The sequence below is a fragment of the Aulonocara sp. 'chitande type north' Nkhata Bay genome, linkage group LG14 (assembly GCF_057382095.1).
Source record: "Aulonocara sp. 'chitande type north' Nkhata Bay isolate Kocher_YH1m ecotype deep benthic linkage group LG14, A_spYH_male_GT1.1, whole genome shotgun sequence".
NCBI classification, from domain to species: domain Eukaryota; kingdom Metazoa; phylum Chordata; class Actinopteri; order Cichliformes; family Cichlidae; genus Aulonocara; species Aulonocara sp. 'chitande type north' Nkhata Bay.
This window is the reverse complement of record NC_141357.1, coordinates 22,881,232-22,900,756: the sequence shown is the minus strand read 5'-3', so window position 1 is coordinate 22,900,756 and position 19,525 is coordinate 22,881,232. Positions and strand designations below refer to the sequence as shown.

The 19,525-nt window shown below is 41.7% G+C and overlaps 1 protein-coding gene across 1 annotated transcript in view; it reads right to left on the bottom strand.

Moving 5' to 3' along the window:
- The window catches only part of dscaml1 (Down syndrome cell adhesion molecule like 1), a 99,820-nt gene extending 94,242 nt beyond the window's left edge, over positions 1–5,578 (bottom strand). The window contains exon 1 of the mRNA XM_086261608.1: positions 5,285–5,578. Within this exon, the coding sequence (XP_086117734.1) occupies positions 5,285–5,327 (43 nt within the window). The 5' untranslated portion in view covers positions 5,328–5,578. The remainder of the gene's footprint in view (positions 1–5,284) is intronic.
- Between the last annotated feature and the right edge of the window lie 13,947 nt (positions 5,579–19,525).

Sequence of the window (19,525 nt, the reverse complement as noted above, 5' to 3'; positions counted from 1 at the left end):
TATATACTAACTTCCAATTCAAAGCTTCAATGAAATGTCAATGAAATGCAGACAACTACTGGAAAACTAAAGAAGAATATCTTTCTATCAAATATTATAACAAACTGTTAATAATTTGTGTAAAGTGACATATAAAAACATGGGGTGCAACAATCTTGCTTTTCCTCTTTATTTGAGTAACATCTAACCTCAGATGTTATCTGAGTCCTTTCACTGCCCCAGGCTCTCTTTTTCTTTTTCCCAAGCAGAGGAATAAGGAGCCAGGAAGCAGCACTCATTCATTCATGAACAGTATTTTGATTTTCTTCTTCAAGCCTCGATGCACTGATTACAATGAAGAAGGTCAAAGTGATTTTGGGTGAAAAATCTTTCCTGCTGGATGAACCCTTCAATATTTTCCTCATTTGTTCTCTCCTTTTGCCCCCTTTTTAAATTCTTACTTTTCTTTTTGTCCATGTATCTCTTTTGATGGTTCTTTTTTACTCCAGTCCATCTCAGCAATAGACTTAAATACATTTTGCACATTCCTTCCATGCTTTTGCAGTTGATATAAAACTGGTGTATGAATATGTATGCTGGAGAAGCCAGAATATTGCCTATGGTGAACCGCTATGCATAATGCAGCCTTTTCTGTCTCGTCTACATTTATTCAGACACACACATTCATACCATCACGTGCACAGAGAAACAGGGCTATAAATTCCTCCTTCTCCCTCCCTCTTTAACTCTTTCTCCCCATAAAACAGACACACGCAGAGTCACATAAATACATTCTTAATTGCAAGTAGATTTTCAATATTGCGATCCATGCAGCACTACAGATAACGGCCCACAAAACCCATTCAGGTCAAATAATAGCCAAAGCAAGTCTTTGCAGTGATAATGCATGCAAAAAGCAAAACATAAAAGACACGATCGTGTTTGATGGAGAGGAGGGTCTCGTTTAGATTAAGATATCCATTATTGCTGCATGGCAATGTGTCAGTATAGTTTTGTGTGCAGTCAGAAAATTAACAGTGTCTCATATAGTTTCATTAAACATTGCAGTTAATAAAAGAAAGAAAAATTCTGGATTGAATATAGGTGGTGTGTGTGTGTGTGTGTGTGTGTGTGTGTGTGTGTGTGTGTGTGTGTGTGTGTGTGTGTGTGTGCGCGCGCGCGCGCTGAGGTGCAGGGTGGGGGTGGGGGGTTAAAGGCCCTGCATACAACTTATGCAGTGTCAGTGAAATATTAGGCAGCCATTTCGGTGTTTGAAAATTCACATCTCACACTTCAAAAAGATGATTTCCGCTGTTGAAGCGAGTGTCAGAGTTGTGGTGATGTGTTTTTTTCTCCTCTCCCTCAGACACAGGACCATAAGTTGTCAGTAAGCAGAACACAAGAGAGAGGCGGAGTGAAAGAGAGTTGATTGTTACTATGGACTGTGGTAGTTTCACTGCTATTTTGGGGTTGGGGCTTACTTATGTCCTAAGACATGAGACATGGCTTTCTGTGGGAGAAACGGGCTACCGGACACGACTTTGAGCAACCTGTGTAAGCCGTCAAAGTCGATCTCTGTGTGACTTGTTTACTTAAAAAATACCCTCATCATCCTTAACAGAAAGCAAAGATCACCGAAATCATTTGGATTGGAGTCCAGACCCCAGGTAATGCTGAAACTATGACCTCGCACCAACTTGTCGACGAGGTTCATGTGTTTCAAAGTACACAAAATGGCACAATGTTCAGACTGAATATGAGGCCGAATGGCTCGTTCGGATGGACGTGAGCAGAGCGACATTTGACAGTGAACCAGCCAAATATGACACGCAGTCCTACAGCTTTAAACTGTTGAGCCGTGTGTCTCCGACAACACTTTAAAGTTGTGTAGGCAGAGCCGGGAAAATTAGACGCGGAGCTCTCAAGTGTGACTTGGAAGAATTTAAGTGATATTTGACATGTGCGTCGCAGATAGACTGGAAAGTGAATTCCAGCCATATAATTAAATCCAGTCGGGCCGGACTGCAATAACCTCTGATGTTGTGTTTAGAGGGGTTTAAAAAAAACAGAAGGGGTGCCAAAGGAGAAGGTCACCTTTGAATGTCCTTCATTACCACGATTCTGGAGTAATATATATATGTGTGTGTGTGTGTGTGTGTGTGTGTGTGTGTGTGTGTGTGTGTGTGTGTGTGTGTGTGTGTGTGTGTGTGTGTGTGTGAAGAAATCAATCGATAAATTAAAACAGAATAAACAACTCCAGAGATGGCGTCTTACTTCTATCAGCCGCTAAGTTTTCCAGTCCAGAAACAATACATCCGAGTCCATCGTGCGGGTGTAGCCGAGAAGCCACCAGAGTCTGACTCATACCGCAATTACAGGGCTCCCCCTCCAAGCACTTCTCCAGTAGTCGGTGACTGTTTTGTTTCCAAATTTACACACAGCCCCGCGGTGTGCGCACATCAGCGGGTCAGGCCGCTCTCAAGAATATGAAGGTGTCCCAAAGGAAGGCGAGAACACTGACAGGTGATCCTCTAGCAGATACCCAGAGGAGATACCCAAACTACTCTCCATACTTAACTTGTGTCGAAACACTCTTTATATGTCGTACACCAAGTCAGAATGTAAAGACAGTAAAAGTGTGGCATCATTTAATATCACAGCGCTCAGACACAAAGCAGATAGGGACACACTGCATTCGAGTCTCAAGGTTAAGAAAGAGAAACACACACGTTTAAATAAAGTTCTGAAATAATATATAAGTCAACGTGTTTTGTAGCTATGTGGGAGGAACAGCATGATGCAGACGGTTAATTTTACGTGTGTGTTGCAGGAGGCCTGTCGACCAAAACTGGATAAAACCGGAAAGATGTTAATTGATGAAATAATTATAGCAAGAGCTTAGTCCGCGTCCATGTCGATCACTACATGGCGTTTTCCTTGAAAATTGTATAAATACTGATCGAAATTCCTCGAATTCCACTCTGTACCGTGTGCCCCATTTCTAACAGTTCTTTTTAAATGTATTAATTGCAATATGGCTTCCCTTTTCCAGTTTCCCGGGCCCTATTATGGCCTGTCAGGCCTGACAGAAGATTCCCCCACAGCCCTCAGCTGTGTTTGTCTCAATCTTATTTCCATAAAATGACAAGCAGCCTCCCAAATCATGACAAAGAAGAATGGCTGTACTCCCCCTCCCTCTTCTGCCTCTGTCCCCCCATCCATCCATCCATCCATCCATCCATCTATCTATCTGTCTATCCCTGTTCTCTCCCCCTGCTCTCCGCACTCATGGGTGCAGGTGTGCTGGGGGGGGGGGGGGGGGGGGGGGGGGGGGGACGCCAAACCAACAGCCAAGAGTGACTGAATGAATGTTTAATTAATGAAAGAAAGAAACGATAAAGTTAAACATCTCGCAAAATATCATAACACATAGCGAATCCTCATAATCATGTTTATAAAAAATAAAAAAGACAAATTGTGTGTCATTCTAGGAGGCGCGGCCGAACCAGCAAAATACGCAGTACTAATGCATATGCATGTATGATAATAGACCTACCCTTTCCCTTATTTTATAAAAATCAAACATATATAAAACACTCAGCGACCCCATAAAACAACAAATCACTGTTGGATCGTGCAAAACGATGGGAACATGGCGTAGGAAAAACAACGGAAAAATTGAAGTTTGTTTTCCACCGCGTTATCTACATCTCTCCCATCTCAAGCACTCTTTCCGCTCCAGTGGCTGTTTGCAGCCCCCAACCCTTCCTCCCCTCCCCTCCACCATACACACAGGCACACACTCACATCTCGTTCAGTCACGGGACAGGGCGATGTACAGTCTGTATAATCGAAATAGACCCTGTAATCCAATTACATATAACAAAAACAGCACAGAAGCCCTCGCCGCAGCTGCAGCCTGAAAGAGGGCACTGCCAAGGCCAATCATGGCGACTGGCATGAGCATGAAACAGGCGCACTGCCCACAGTTATAAAGACATTTTTGCAACTTCTCTCTAATTTGTGAGATTAAAATGGTTTAGAATCACGTGTATTCGGTTACAGACCTGTGCGTAAAGGAACGAAAGAACATTTACTATAAACACTAAACACATTATTTCATTGTGTGGCTTTCATGAAGTGTTTGGAAATTAGTAGACAAACAACAGAAGATTTTTTTTTAAATTTAAAGGGAAAAATGAATCATTACTTCGTATCTGCAGTATTTAGAGCGAAGCCAATCAGTGAAATCTGGTGCCACAGAAAATGGTGGATGAATAATTAGACCAGGGGTGATAACAACCGAGCCTGCACACGCTGACACTCCTATATTTTGCCAAAGAAAATAAACGGTAAGATATGGCATCGTATTTTAATTATCCAACTGGGGCAAATTATCTGCAAATTAAAGGCCAGTGGTCAATACCCAGTTCACACGTCTATCATAAAACGTATTGACCCTTGTTGCCTCGCACCCGCATCCAATCAGCACACAACGATGTTTATGCAATAGTTCAGTGTTCATTCAAAAAGAAAAACTGAGAAAAAAGATTCTTTAACCTCTAGGGACCCGCTTCTTCCCCGCTCCCATGTCACCTAAGCTCCTTGTGTGCGCATTCTCGCGCACACAAACTCACACCCTATCATCTTATTTGTGCTTCGACGGGACAGCAAAAAAAAAAGTCAGTAAATATATTAAACTCCTCTGCCTCCTTGGACTTTTGCGAGTAAACAGTCTACAACTGTGTCCAGCAGCAGCGCTCGAGGTCGCCCCTTTATCCGTGCGCGCGCCTGCAGATCCTTATCAGCCTCTCCTCCTATTCAACAGCCTCCATATTCACGACACCTCCACATATTCATCATGCAAAATGCAAATGCCGTTATCTTTCTCATCTCAACGAAAGGCAGTGTTCACTTCAGAGATCTTTGTGCTTTTTCTTTACTGTCATCCGACGGCAGGGCATGTTGATTTTATTCTCCGATTGAACCAAATTTTTTTTTATCATTTTAATAATATCATCAGATAATCACAGTGAGGACGTGCGATGAATCAGCCATCATGTTCTCTTCCAAAAATCATGGCTGCTCAGGAAAGCATCTTCGCCAAACATAAAAAAAGTTACAATTCTTCCTCTAACGGCAATTTTGGAGTTTGAGTCATTCGTTTTAGACGTTAATTCGTTTAGTCCAGCACAATTCATCACCCGGACAACGTAACAAACATGCACAGACAACTTCAGCATTGCACTGGTAAGGGGGCAACATGCAGATGAGCAACACTTGAAGAGACACAATTCAAGCCTACCTTCTTGCAAAGAATACAGCAGAAGTAAAGTTACAAGCCACATGCCATTAAAAGCAGTTATATTTCACAGGAATTTTGTGCAGTCCCCAAGAAGAGTGCACGGCGCAGCGGTCGGCCAGGCGAGGCTCCGTGCTGGACTGGTTCTGCTGATGCTCCCCGGCGGTCTCTCCAGCCCTGGTCCCACACTCTCCAGCGCCGAGAAAGAGGCAGCGGAGAAAGTACCGCCTCTGTTCCCTGTATTCTCCTCCCCTCACCGGGACAGGCTGCCGTTGCCCCACCCCCGGTATCCTAATGATGCGCCGTGGTGGAGAGGTGAGCCATAAGTACTAAATGGGGACCAAACGAAAACCACTGGCACCGCTGTATTACGCGCACTGAATAGATTCTTTAATCCGGTGATGGGATGGAGCTCCAAGTGCAAATTTCAAAATTCAAAGTCATTCAAATTTGGTTTTCAGGCAAGGGACTTCAAATCGAAATGAAAATGCTCGTGATTTCCCATGCAAATCAGCCTAAGAATTTCCATGAATCGCTTTTTTTGTCGTTACACTGGTGCACTTAGAAAGTAAAAGTAAATTCTCCACAGGATCAGTTGTGGCATTGGGGAAACAGAAAACTCCATTGGCAAGCGCAAATTCCACACCCGGAGGAGGAAAAAGAGAACAGAGAAGCTGCAGCCTCCATATCCTACTAGAGGAAAGTGGGAATGATGTGCGCTGCGCACCTGCATGTAGCTACCAACAGTGGTGGCGCTGAAGTCACATTTGATACTGAACAGCAGACTGATATTATTCTACACCACACCTCACCACAGCGTTGATGGATATCTCATTAAAAAACAAATCTGTGTACATGCGCCTTTCTCTCACTGTAACACTCAGACACACTGAGGAGCTGCACTTGAAGTTGGTGTTACTGGTTTATGACAACAGGTGTTTCTGAAAGAGGGGTCCAATACTTTCATCTTAACTACAGCTATTAAGCTGGTGTATTTACCAAGTCATTTAAATGGCATGGTAGCAAAAAAAAGTTGTGAAAAAAGTTGTGACCGGGGAATGTTTACCACTGTGTTGCATCACCTCTTCTTTCAACAACAATCTCTAACTGAGGAGACCATCTGACGCAGTTATGAAAGTGAAATGTTTTCACATTCTTGCTTGATGTAGGGCTTCGGTTGCTCAACAGTTTGGGGCCTCTGTGGTATTTTCTTTTCATATTTTTAGCAGTTTTCAGCTGAACAGCTACAGTCAGAGCGGTTCAGCTGTCTGATTCTTTTATTAAGAAGCCAATTTGTTTAGCATTGTCTTAACCTGGATGGATGAATAGCATTTATATAACACTCTACATTCATGGCACCTTTACACATGAGATTATTATCTATACCATGTTTGTGTGTGTGTGTGTGTGTGTGTGTGTGTGTGTGTGTGTGTGTGTGTGTGTGTGTGTGTGTGTGTGTGTGTGTGTGTGTGTGTGTGTGATTTATTGTTACTTTTTCCCTGTAACACTGTAACAATAAAATAGCAGTTTAAAGATACACATGTATTTAAACTGTGGTATTCCAGAGGACCCAGAGAAAATCAACCAGCCACATGGAATCACAGAGGTGATGGTTTATATGTGTATTAAATACTGTTTGTTTAACTGAAGTAAAGTGAAATCTTTAACTCTGAGATCTTATCTCATTTCCTTTTGTATTTGACCAAACATAGACACTATAAAGACACCAACTTTTTGGCCATCAAAAAACTGCACAAAAGTAACTTTAAGTTATTGCAGTAATTAGTCTTAAGGTACAGATTATAACTGTAGAAATACAAAACTGTTTCACTGTCTCTATGTCTCTGACAGGCCTAAAATTCTTGTCCATTTAGTACTGGTTTTTGGCCTTGCTGCTTGCATTCAGTGACTTCTCTGGATTATCTGAATATTTTTATGATAAGTAATGGAAATGATGAAGTGCCAGCATTCATTCCCATTTTATATTAACATGTGTTGTTCTTAAATTGTTCAACTATTTACCCAGGCAGTGATTCACAGAGCATTGTGCCCCTCACCATCTGTATTTGTGAAAGACTCTGGATTTAACCTCACTATTCATGAGACATCGATACCTTCAAATTCAAAAACTGTTTTTTAGAAAAAGGAAAGTTCTTAGTTTCAACATTTGATGTCACCTCTTTCCAATTTTCAGTTGAACACGGGGTTTAAATGATTTGTAAATGATTAACTTCTACTTTTAATTAACATTTTAGCTACACTTTTTGTAAAACAGGGTTGTATTCTGTCATATTAAAATCACAAGTAAAACAGAATTGTTATACATATGCCATAACCAAGTTGAGCAACTGTGTCTCAGGAGGTTGCACTGGTCGTGGGAAGGTGGCTGGTTCAATCCATGGCTCCTCCACACTGCGTGTTAAAGTACGTGTCATTGGGAAAGACACTGAACATAACCACTGCCCCTCAATCTTTTGCTCCAAAGAAAGCTAAAAAATGTTATATAAATGCAGCCCATTTCAAAAATACGATTACCATTGTTCAGCACACTATGACTTCACACTACTTTCACCAGCAGATATGAAAAAGGATAAAGCAGTGTAAGACATTTTGCAGTTACAAAATCATGTTTTGCATAAATTTACACTGAAGCTCAGCACAACCTAAACATACAGCGTCAGAAATTTGGTTGTCCAACTAAATGGATCCTCTGCTGATGTAGTGTCACATGCACTGACTGATTTACTGATAAGTGTTATTCATGTTTTGAACCACATTCTTTAGTTGATATTCTTAAAAAAAATGTTCGAAATAATTTTAGGCCATTATGTATTTAATACTTAAAAAATTCTACCAATATGCATTCTCATACAAGATTTACTTCATCACCTGACTAGTCAGCACAAGCTTGGCTTACTGTTGTTTACCCATTTCAGACCAACCACAGAGGCCCCACTTGAGTCCACTCAGTTGTCCTACTCATCTAACATCAATCACCTTCTACTTGACGTGAAGAACTCCCTTCTAACCTCTGCCATCACTCTTTCTGTGTCTCTCGGTGGTGCAATGTGATGTTCTGAGTGTCTTAACCAAAAGCAGTGCTACTTGTGGAAGCTGAGGAAAGCTGTGGCCTCTCTCCCTCCCACTGAAGAGCCGCTGTAGTGTGGCAGGCAAGGAAGCACACTGTGCCTCCACTCTCTGTTATGTAACAGGTGGAAACACACACCCACGCAACCTGTCTCTCTCTCACACACAGACCCACAAATATGAACACACAAACACCACACAACAAGAAGGAATTTTTGTTGAGAGTGCACAGTGGCACTTTTATTTCATATTCCGTGTATCCCGATATGTCCTTATGTGAGTACATTTTCAGCTTTATGCATTTCGCTAGTTGAACATTTACAGCCTAGAGTGCACTGTGAGTGAGATGGGCTCGCTTGTTGAGAAATCCGACAGCCCTCAGAAAACATGATCTGCCTCTGGATCATGTATTCTGAGCCTCAATACTCCTGCTGTCCTAAACCAGCACCTAACACATTAACACTTCAACTAAGCTTTTTGCACACACGTCTCACCCATCTGCCCTATCCTAACATTTCAAGTCTCCGCCAGGACTTCAAAAGGCAGTGTGGCAAGCTAGTTAAGGGGCTGATGTGAGCTGGCCTGACAACACCAAGCAGGTTATACTGTATGTCAGCCAGTGATCATCATGGAGACTGACAGGCTGAGGCGGGCCAGCCAGGCCAGAGAAAAAGCAAGCAGCTCCCTGACAGCTCTAGTGGCTGTCACTGTGGACAGGATCCAGGACAGGCTGCCACCACACCGCTAAAAACCACAGCAGAATGTGACTCATCTCCATCACTCCTCCATCGCTGCCCGGAGATAGGGAAGAAAATGGGAAGCAAGTGTATTAAGAGAAAGAGAAGAAGAGAGTTTGGGCGAGGAGGGTGGAAGAGAAACAGAGAAGGCTGAGAGAGGGGCAAGGTGCAGACAGAGAGTGAGGCAGATGAGTTAATGTCGATGTTAATGTTAATGTTCAGACAATCACAGCTCCCCTCAGGCCCTGACTACATGCTAGGATCATATTAGCGTTAATGTATCCAGTATTAATGCACAGCCCCTCAGCCCAATGAAACCTTAGAAAGGCTAGAATTAAGAAGGGAAAGGGGTACATGGTATTGCTGCTTAAGCCTGATGCAAGGTCACAGGGATCAAAATGAGCAGAACTGCAGGAAAACAAATGATGGGGTTAAATTATGTTTTGAGGATCAGGGAAAAGCTGCATTTGGTCATTTGTTGATGGGTCAGTTGAAGGAGTTATCCTTTAGAAGAGTGAAAATAGAATCTAAAAATACCAAAACTACAGTTTACATTAAGAGGCAGTTCAGAATATGGTCAAAGTTAACGGGCGTGCTAAAGCAGGATAACTGGATCTGCATGCATTTTTTGTGTGAACAAGCCTCTGCATTAGGCTAATATGAATCACACACCACCATGCTGCAGTACATTAATAGGAAGCTGCCAACCAATGGAGTGTATTTGCCTTAAACCGAGCATGCGTGATTGTTGTAGCAGATGCGTTAAAGTGTATCAGCACATCAGAGGATGTGTGCGTACGTGACCATGTGTCTGCATGACGGGAAAGCACAGGACATAGAATTCTGGCTGCCATCCTACCGTACCGCGCTTGCATTGCTAAGTGTTTGCATGAGTGTGAATGTGCGTGCACGTGTGTGTGTTTTTGCATGCGAGCACATGCGCATGCACAAAATACACCAAGGGGTGCTAATTTATTCAAATGAGCTGGGGAGGATAACGAGACGATAGGGTGCAGGGCGGAGGACGTGTATGTGCTATAAGGGGGGACAACTTCTTTGGCTGGTAGTTCATCTCTTCAGCCCCCACCCCTCATCCACACACTTGTTTTTTTAGGTTTGCAAATGAGACTATTTGCACGGCTGAGACAGGGGAAGGCAAGAAAGATGGTGGGGAAAAAAGGGAGAGACAAATATCGGAGACGTGGAACGTTGCGATTCTGAAGCAGACGGAACGCCTTCAGACAGAAACATACTGTGCCAGGGCGATACCACCACTTTCAAGATGGCTGCCGCTGGAGCTGTCCTCTGTGGGAGCAACCCAGAGACCGACTACTCTTGCTCCATAGCGAGTGACATACAAACACATTTACTAGCTTTGCGTTCCGGAAGCTTAAAAAGAAGGAAATTTGCATAGCTCGGTAAAGGATTAACATCATCATTTGAAAGTGAATACATTAAAGACTTCAGAAAGTCAGCTTTAACAGAGATATTGATCAGAGATATCTAGTGACACCCAGTGGTCACAATTAAAGGTGTTATCATTAGAAGATCATATACTGCTCAATTTCCTGTATAGGCTGCTACCAGCAAACAGTATAGGACCAAACTAGTAAGTGACTCAACCTCAAAATGTTGGTCCACAGATCAATAACATGTGGCTCAGTGATCCATGCTTTTGTTTATGCTTACTGTACAAAAATGTAGTTATTCAAACAGTTTAAAAAGTAGTTACTCTAATTTAAATTGGCAAACTTTAAAGTAGCAAAATTTTAATTATGGCAAACATTAAAGACACTAGTATTCACATACTGCTTTTATAGTTTTACTGACAATTTAAAGCTTGTAAACTACAAGCCACATTTCTCCATTCGCATACATATTCATATGGTAGTTTAATAATTTCAGATACTTTATTTTTCCAAACCACTCAATGTTGAATGCAGCATATTTCCCAAGGACACTTCCGACATGCAGACCAGAGGAACTGGAAATCGAACTACTGACTGATTAGTGGATGACATGCTCTATCTCCTACCCAAAATGTTAAAGTCAAAAATCATATGTTCTAAATTTTCTTCAAAGTGGTCATGCGGTGGATGTTTTTAAATTGACTATTAAATTGCAACAAAGTCACAAACAGAAAACCTTGAAATAGATGGTACAAGTCCATGACTGGTATATAATGATGATTTTGCTTGGCTAATGAAAACCTTGAGGTTGTAGAGTAAATACATAATACATAGAGTGCAGCTGTTAGGCTATCAGGAAACTGGTGAAACTGGTTAACCTAAAAAAAACTAAAAAAAAACAACCCAACATACTCTAAAACTGTAAATATGAATTTTCACTTAAACATTTGCTGTTTTGGTTTGTTACTTCAGATCATGTCAGCAATAAACTGATGCATAGCACAGAGAGAAAATGAGTGGCAGAGAGACAGTGAAAGAAGACAGAGACAGAAAAATAGATATGGCAAGTGTGCATGTGAGAGCGGGTATTGGTAAATGTAATGAAGTTTACCTAATACAACATTTACCTGTAAGAAACATATTTGTTGGTATGGTGACTATGTGAGCTTAAGACATGTGCTCACTGCGGCCAACTGGGAAAGAACCATTGAGAGTACTGAGAATATTCTGATAATATTCTGCTTCACTTATTTTCATTCAGATATCAGTGGCAGAACACAGTACTATTTCAAACAGGCTGTTGGGAGACCTGAAAACAGCTGGAAGTGTTGAAGTCTTTAAATGTCAACATACGCGTTGGTCTAGCTTTTGCATCCTAACTCCAAAAAACTTGAGACACTGTAAAATATAAATAAAAACATAAGATTTGCAAATCTCGTAAACCTGCATTTTATCGACAACAGAACATTGAAAACATACCAACCGAGACAATATGCAATATTGTGAATTAAACGGGAGTTATCCTGTTGGGACACTATCTCATTTTAGATAGAGTCCCAACTGTTTTGGAGCTGGGGTTGTACTTTTTCTTTACTTTTTCTGTTGCGTTTGTTTTTTTTCCTGTCTTCAGCATGTCACTCATGATTTAAGCTGTTTAATTTTGAGTAGATACTTCCTGCAAATTAAGTACCTTGCTCGTGCCAGCTTGAGTCTGCTTTTGCTTTCGGAACTACCTTAATTCTGCATGGTATAAATTCAACAAGGTGCTGGAAATGTTCAACAGAGATGATCACACAGTTGCTTCAGATTTGTTGGCTACACTTCCATGATGTGAATCTCTTGATTCACTGTATCCCAAAGGTGCTCACTTGGACTGAGATCAGATAGCTGTGGAGGCCATTTGAATACAGCAAAGTCATTGTCATGTCTATATAGAGGCCTGGGAGCTTGAGGGTCCTGCACAGTATCTTAGCTGTTCCTAGGACTGCGCTCTTCTGGACAGAGATCAATGTTGTTCCTGGGATCTGCTGAAGCCACTCGCCTAGCTTGGGAGTCACTGCACTGAGTGCTCCAATTACCACTGGGACCACTGTTACCTTCACCCTCCACATCTTCTTGAGCTCTTCTCTGAGCCCTTGGTACTGTGCTTATACTAATACGAACTTATACGAGCTGTGGGTAGTGACCAAAAGAACGAGATCGGGGATACAAGCAGTGGAAATTCGCTTCCTCCGTAGGTTGGCTGGCCTCTCCCTTAGAGATAGGGTGAGAAGTTCAGCCATCCAGGAGGGGCTCAGAGTAGAGCCGCTGCTCCTCCACGTCGAAAGGAGCCAGCTGAGGTGGTTTGGGCATCTGACAAGGATGCCTCCTGGGCGCCTCCTGGGTGAGGTGTTCTGGGCATGTCCCACTGGAAGGAGGCCCCGGGGCAGAACCAGGACATGCTGGAGAGATTATATCTCTCAGCTGGCCTGGGAACGCCTTGGTGTTCCCCCGGATAAGCTAGAGGAGGTGGCTGGGGAGAGGGAGGTCTGGGCTTCTCTGCTTAGGCTGCTGCCCCCGCGACCCGGCCCCGAATAAAGTGGAAGAAGACGGATAGATAGATAGATAGATAGATAGATAGATAGATAGATAGATAGATAGATAGATAGATAGATAGATAGGTGTGTGTGTGTGTGTGTGTGTGTGTGTGTGTGTGTGTGTGTGTGTGTGTGTGTGTGTGTGTATACATATATAAGACAAGACATAGAAGCAAACAACAATTAAAAGCTGGGGAGCAAAATGGGCCTTCAGATGGGTTTTAATAATGTTGGGTGTTGGAGAGATCCTAATTTGACCTCACAGGAAAACTGTTCCAAGGTTTCGGCGCAGCAACTGCAAAGGCCCAGTCTCCTAGTCTGCTTCTAGGAACAATTAGAAGCAACTGATCAGCTGACCCCCGATTTTGTTTGGAGTATGTTTAGTTAAAAGTTCGGAGAGGCAAAATCTTAAAACCAATTCTATAATGTACTGGCAGTTTAAACGAGCCAAAACTGATGAAATATAGTCACGTTTACGTGTACCTGTCAAGATTTGGGCTGCCGCAATTTGAACAAGTTGGAGACAAGAGAGCAGAGCCTGGCTGATACCAAAATAATGGGCCTTCAGCTGGAAGAATGTGGCTTTAAAATGAGAATTTATTTGTTTCTCAAATGTAAAACTGCCAACAAAGATCATCCCCAAACTTTTCGCAAAGAGAGTTGTGGAGTTTTCCAAAGGGCTAAGGTAACCCTTAAGACAAGAACGAGGGTCAGGAGGTCCAAATAGTACAACCTCTGTTTTTTGATCATTCGCATTTAAAAAAAATTAATGCCAGCCATGATTTTATGTCAGCAAAGCAGTCCAGCAAAACTATTTAAGAGGCTGTAGAATACTTTTTAAGAGGAAAGTAAATTTGTCAATCAGCATAACAGTGAAATGAGATTCCATATTTCATGTTCAACAAACCAATTTAAGTTGGTTTCACCTTTATGACATAGGTGTGTTATTTTGCTGACAGTAGTCATCAGAAGACTGGTGCACTGTAATCATGAAGGGAGGCGCATGATCAGCAAAAGCACTCAGCTAGGCTGTGGCGTTTAATTCATGCTCAACGGTACTAAGGTGCTCAAAGTGTGGCAAGAAAATATCCTTTACACCAGAGATCTCAACCTCCTGGCCCACGCACTTACTTTGTTCAATTAAGTAAGTGCAGTTTTTGATGCGATCGGGGCAGATAACGTGAAGCAGGACAAGAAGAAGAAAAGGTAGTACTAGCAGAACTAAAAGAAGCAGAAGTGGATGAAGGACACGGACAATTTCAAGAAAGATGCATAGTGCAGTATTTTTTGTTGAATTTTATGGAAATGTGATCTGCCTTATATGCAAGCAGAAAATTGCTGTGTTGAAGGAATATAATCTCAAGTGTCATTACGCAACTAAACGCAAAGAGCGTAATGAGAATAACAAGGGAGAAGACAGAAAACAATAGCAGCTACAAAGACGACTGCTATCCCTGCAAGAACTTTTCCACAATTCAGTAAGGACGTTATGCGGTTAATCGCCAAAGCAGGAAAGTGATTCACCAAAGGGCAGTTTCTGAAGGCCTGCATGTCACAAGCTGCTGATATTACATGTCCTGAAAAGAACAGCTTGTTCAACAACATCGCTCAGTTGGCAAATACTGTGGCAACGTGAATGCATTATCAAGTAACATATCAAGTAACAGTGGAGTTACTGTCAGTCAGCTCAAAGCATTCCTGCCCATTCTCCTGAGAAAATCTGAGTAGATCAGCAGTTTCTAAAATACTCAGAAACCAACAAGGATCAACAATCACTTTTTATTTCCTTCTGATGCTCAGATTGGACTTTATTAGATTCAAGATTCTTTATTTACCTATTCTTTATTAGGTCTTCTTAATCATGTCTACATGGCTAAATGCACTGAGTTACTGCCATGTGATCGACTGATTTGCTATTTGGGCTAATGAGCAGTTGAACAGGTGTACCTAATGAAGTGGATAGAAGAGAGTAGGAACACTGCACCAACTAGAAGAAAAGAAGTTGCAGCTTTAGTTGAAAACAGCCAGTCTATGTGAGATCATAGGGTAGCTTGGTGCTAGGCGTTTATCGAGAATAGTTCAGGTTACTTTGTCAACACTTTGCCTTAAACTGTTTTGTCAAACTGTTCCACCCTGTCTCAGCAGTCACCCCGGAGTGCTGTCTCAGCAGTTACCAGCAGTTACTCTAAACGCTTATGTGAACAGTATCTGATCAGCGTCAAACACCTGTCCGGCATAATATGCATCTGTATGTGTGTTGTTCTCCAAACCTCTTCTTGGTGCAGCGATGTTATCAGTTCTAGTGAAGTGTGAGATAAATGGCTGCTCATGCTTACCTCAACCGAAGCCCTTATGGAGAGCAGCTGAACCAAGGCCCGGGGGATCCAACTGTTAAAACTGCCTTCCTCACCGCTTAGCAGTAAGGGCGGTAATTTTTACAGCTCGGTATTTTTCAGCAATTTCTGGGGCCTGAATGGGAAAAGAAAGGGAAAAGGGAAAGAGAGAGAAAAAAGAGCGCAGGGGGTCCTTGAGACTCAGCTGGTTGACAGCTCCTGTCTCTCTCTGTAACGACTTATTTATTCAGGGATAATTAATCAGGCGCAGTTTTATGGCGGTATGATTAATGCGCTTTGTCATTTGTGCTGCAGCGATGAAAATACAGTACCTATGATGCCGCTGCTCGAGTGGCTCAGATGAAACGGCAAACAGGGGAAGTCCTGTTTGCCTCCCAGCAAGGAGCCGTGAAAGCAGGCCTAACTTTTGATGTGTGCATTCTCTTTCTGTAACAAAACAAAAAAGGAAAAACAACCACGTCAGGGAAATTTTTTTATATACTGCACTATTTAAATGCAACCCCGGGGCCTCTATTTATGCTTTGACGTTGACGCTGATGTAATCTGCAGAATTAACGTTCCTCGAAATTTACAGTTCGCGGTGTTGTGTTTCAGTGTAGTGCATTTTTCCCACACTTTGAATTTCTTCTCTTTAGTCAGCAGCTCCCTCCTCACGGCCCCGTCGTGCGACTCCTTAATCGCCATGCTGATCCGAGGGCGCCACCTTGTGGTTGTTTTTGTTACAAGAAGTACATGTGAAGTTCACATGAATTACATGTGGAAACCTGAACTATTGACCTCTGTCGAAAGAGGGATTTTAGCGGCTCTCTTACGGGACTTTTTGATTGCTCAGTTTTTGGATGCCGCCCACTTAAAAGGAAGAGTAACTGCAAATCAACACAAATTAGTTTCAAGTGAGAGATTTCCCGTAAACCTATGAATCACAAGCAATTACTAAAACAAAAGACATTTCGAATGACGCTCTTCTATCTCTCCACCTGAGGTCCTTGTGAAAGGGTCAGAGCTGTTTTTTCGCTATTTATTTGTGTATGTTTCATCAACTGTCAGGAGGTTTATGCAAAAAAAGAAAAAAAAAACTTGTGAAACTTGTTGGGCGGGTACCTCATAGGCAAAGGGAGGATTTATTACAGGTTGGTGTGAGTCTAGATCATTTCCTGTGGACTCTTTAAGGCTAGAAAGGTGCCGTACAAACACTGTCCACTTACCATTACCATGTATCAAAGTGTAAACTTCATACAATTCTGCATACAGCCTTTTATATTATGATGGGGAGCTTGTAATGCAAACCACTTCCAGGTAGGCTACTGAAAAGACGCTGTGCCTGGGTTGGGCGTTTCCTTTCCGAGCAGACTTGTTTTTGTTCTTCAAGGTGTCAAATGTCAGGTGATTCTTTTAACTGGAAGGCTATCATCCTCTGGATACAATTTACTTGTTTTTATTCAGTAACTGCCTTTGTTGTTCACTTTAATATGAACACTTTAATACTGTCAGATTATACATTTTGCTGTTATGTTATTTTTTTAATTGTATAATTAGTTACTTTTATATCTTCTTCTTCTTATATCAAGCACAAACAAAGCGTGGTGGAATACACTTTATTTTTACAAAAGCCTTACATTTTTACACACATAACAGCTCACGGCAATGCCATGTATCGCAGGACATTGCCACAATGGTTCTTCTCGGATTAGTAATCTTCCTCATCACCACGTCTTGGCTGTTGACAAGAAAACAAATGAGGTCATTTTTCATGTAGGGGTTGCATCCATTAATGCCTTTTTCATATCATGTTAACATTAGCTTTATGAAGATTTGCACTATGCAGAAGTTAAAACAGAGTACTGTTTCATCATATAACGAGTTATTGTTTCATAATGACCAGCAGATGTCACTATAAACCCATCCAGCAATATCTTACCTTGGATTTGCCACAGTTTCTGATCTTGTTTCCTTGAGAAAAAAGCAAAACCAAGTGATAGTTAGCTCCTATCAAAACGTATGGATAGTTAAACTACTCCATTATTATTAGGATGTCCTAAAAACTCCAAAATCCAAAATACTTCAGTGAGAGTACTGACAGGGACTAGAAAAAGAGAGCATATTTCTCTGTATCTTCATTGGCTGTTCACACTCAGCCAGCCTTTCCAGCCATGTCCTCGGCAATCCTCACCTTAGGTGTTCCATTTGTTAGGGCCTTTGTTTCTATTTTCCTTTCTTTTCCATTGAAACACATATGAAATCTTATACAAACACAAAACACAGCACATATAGGATGGGAATGCTGTCTTACCTGCCAACAGAATGATGGAAAGGAACACAATGACCCCGGCAAAGATCAGACCTCCAATACGCAGCTTCTCATAATCTGCAAATTCACAAAGCGCTCTGTCACTACACCATTACTTTCCACCCCCTCACCTCCCCAGACCCCTAATCCTAACGACAGAAACTGACTGTATCTTGCTTTCTACACACTATGATGAGATACACTTTTTTAAGACGTAGTTGCTTACCATATACAAAGTCTGCATCAAGGTCAACATCTGCACCTATTGAAGGACAGCGAGTGGAAAGAGATACAGAGCCAGTAAAAACTGTTTTCTACAGACACATAACTGCAAGCTGCATCAAGCTCAAATATTGAAGCTATTTTTCACTGTGTTGTGATTTGGACACATTCAAGGCTCAAGTCATTGTTTTATTTTGTGCACGTTGTGAAAACAGGGTGACAGTCTAAATTGGTCCATTGTCTGAAGTTGTGCACAGACAACAAGCTCTTCTGGCAGATCATAAGTGACTTTAAAAGTCCAAATGTTTCTTTAAATAATGATTCTGTATTCCATTATCAGCCCCTAAATTTGTTCTCATTTTACTGCCTCCACAAATGCACTGTCATATAATTTATTATATCACCTTATTACCAAAAAGCCAGAGGCATAACTAGTAATGCAGAAATTCTAAGTAAGCATGATTGACTGTGAAACAATGCTTAAATGCTAGAAGGTCATATTTTCCATGACCAGTGTTAACCTTTGTATAACAATAAAAAAGGGAACTTTACACTCCCCTGATATATGACTAACATGCTCACTTGTGGTTCTGACTCAGAATCACAACAGTAAGTTTAGCTATGACCTTGCGAATGTTATGTCACTCGAATGCGTCTGTTTCCTTGCCCTGGCGTTTGTTCATAATGAGCAGTTCAGCTGCTGTGTAACTCACCTTTAGGAGAAGACATGTTGTCTTGTCTTGTTTGTGTGTTCAGCTGGTCAAACTGCAAAAAGATAATACAAATAGGTTTTTTTTTATTTAAAGTGTGCGTGTGTGGGGCGATGGGGGGTTGCATCTACCAACCGGTGATCCACCAAGGTCCACTGTTTTAAATTATTAAACACAAACCTTTGTATTAATAGCATTCCCACCATTGGGTCTGGTATGTGAAAGCGTGTGTGGGTTAAAAAGTTTGTGGGCATTTTGTTTCTACAGCCCCTCTCTTGTAATAAAGTTTGACTGTTCTAGTAGCTAATTTAACTGGGCTTATTCACTTTAGATGAGAGGCAGTTGAAAGGCTTGGAAACTTTATATGTCCTGAACAAATTGCCCTGTGGGTTGCCTACTGCAGTCTTAATGGCAAAGCGATTGCCTTGATCTTCACTGAGAGGTTAATGGCAGTATTGATTCTTCTTCCGCACCCATTCTGCCAACATCTTTCACCACCCCTCCCCACCACCAAAACCACACGCATTCCCACAAACAAGCGTTTCTTGTTTGATCTCCAAGTCTTTAATTGTTAACTTAAACAGATTAAAGAACTGAGACTTTCCCTGGCTCTCTCCACTTACTTCAAGCATGCCATTGTGTGCATTGTGAACTTCAGTTCTTTAATCCTTTATGTGCCTGGGCCTTTTCAATGCACCACTGAGCATAAGGGCATACCAGGCAGTTACTCATTAATATATTACAGCTCCAATATTCATTAACCTTGAACCTTGCACAGTCTGATAGAGGTTATAGATAGAACATGGAAAAGAAGCTGCTGTGACGACTGCCTAATTGATATATAGTGATTTTGGCAAATAAA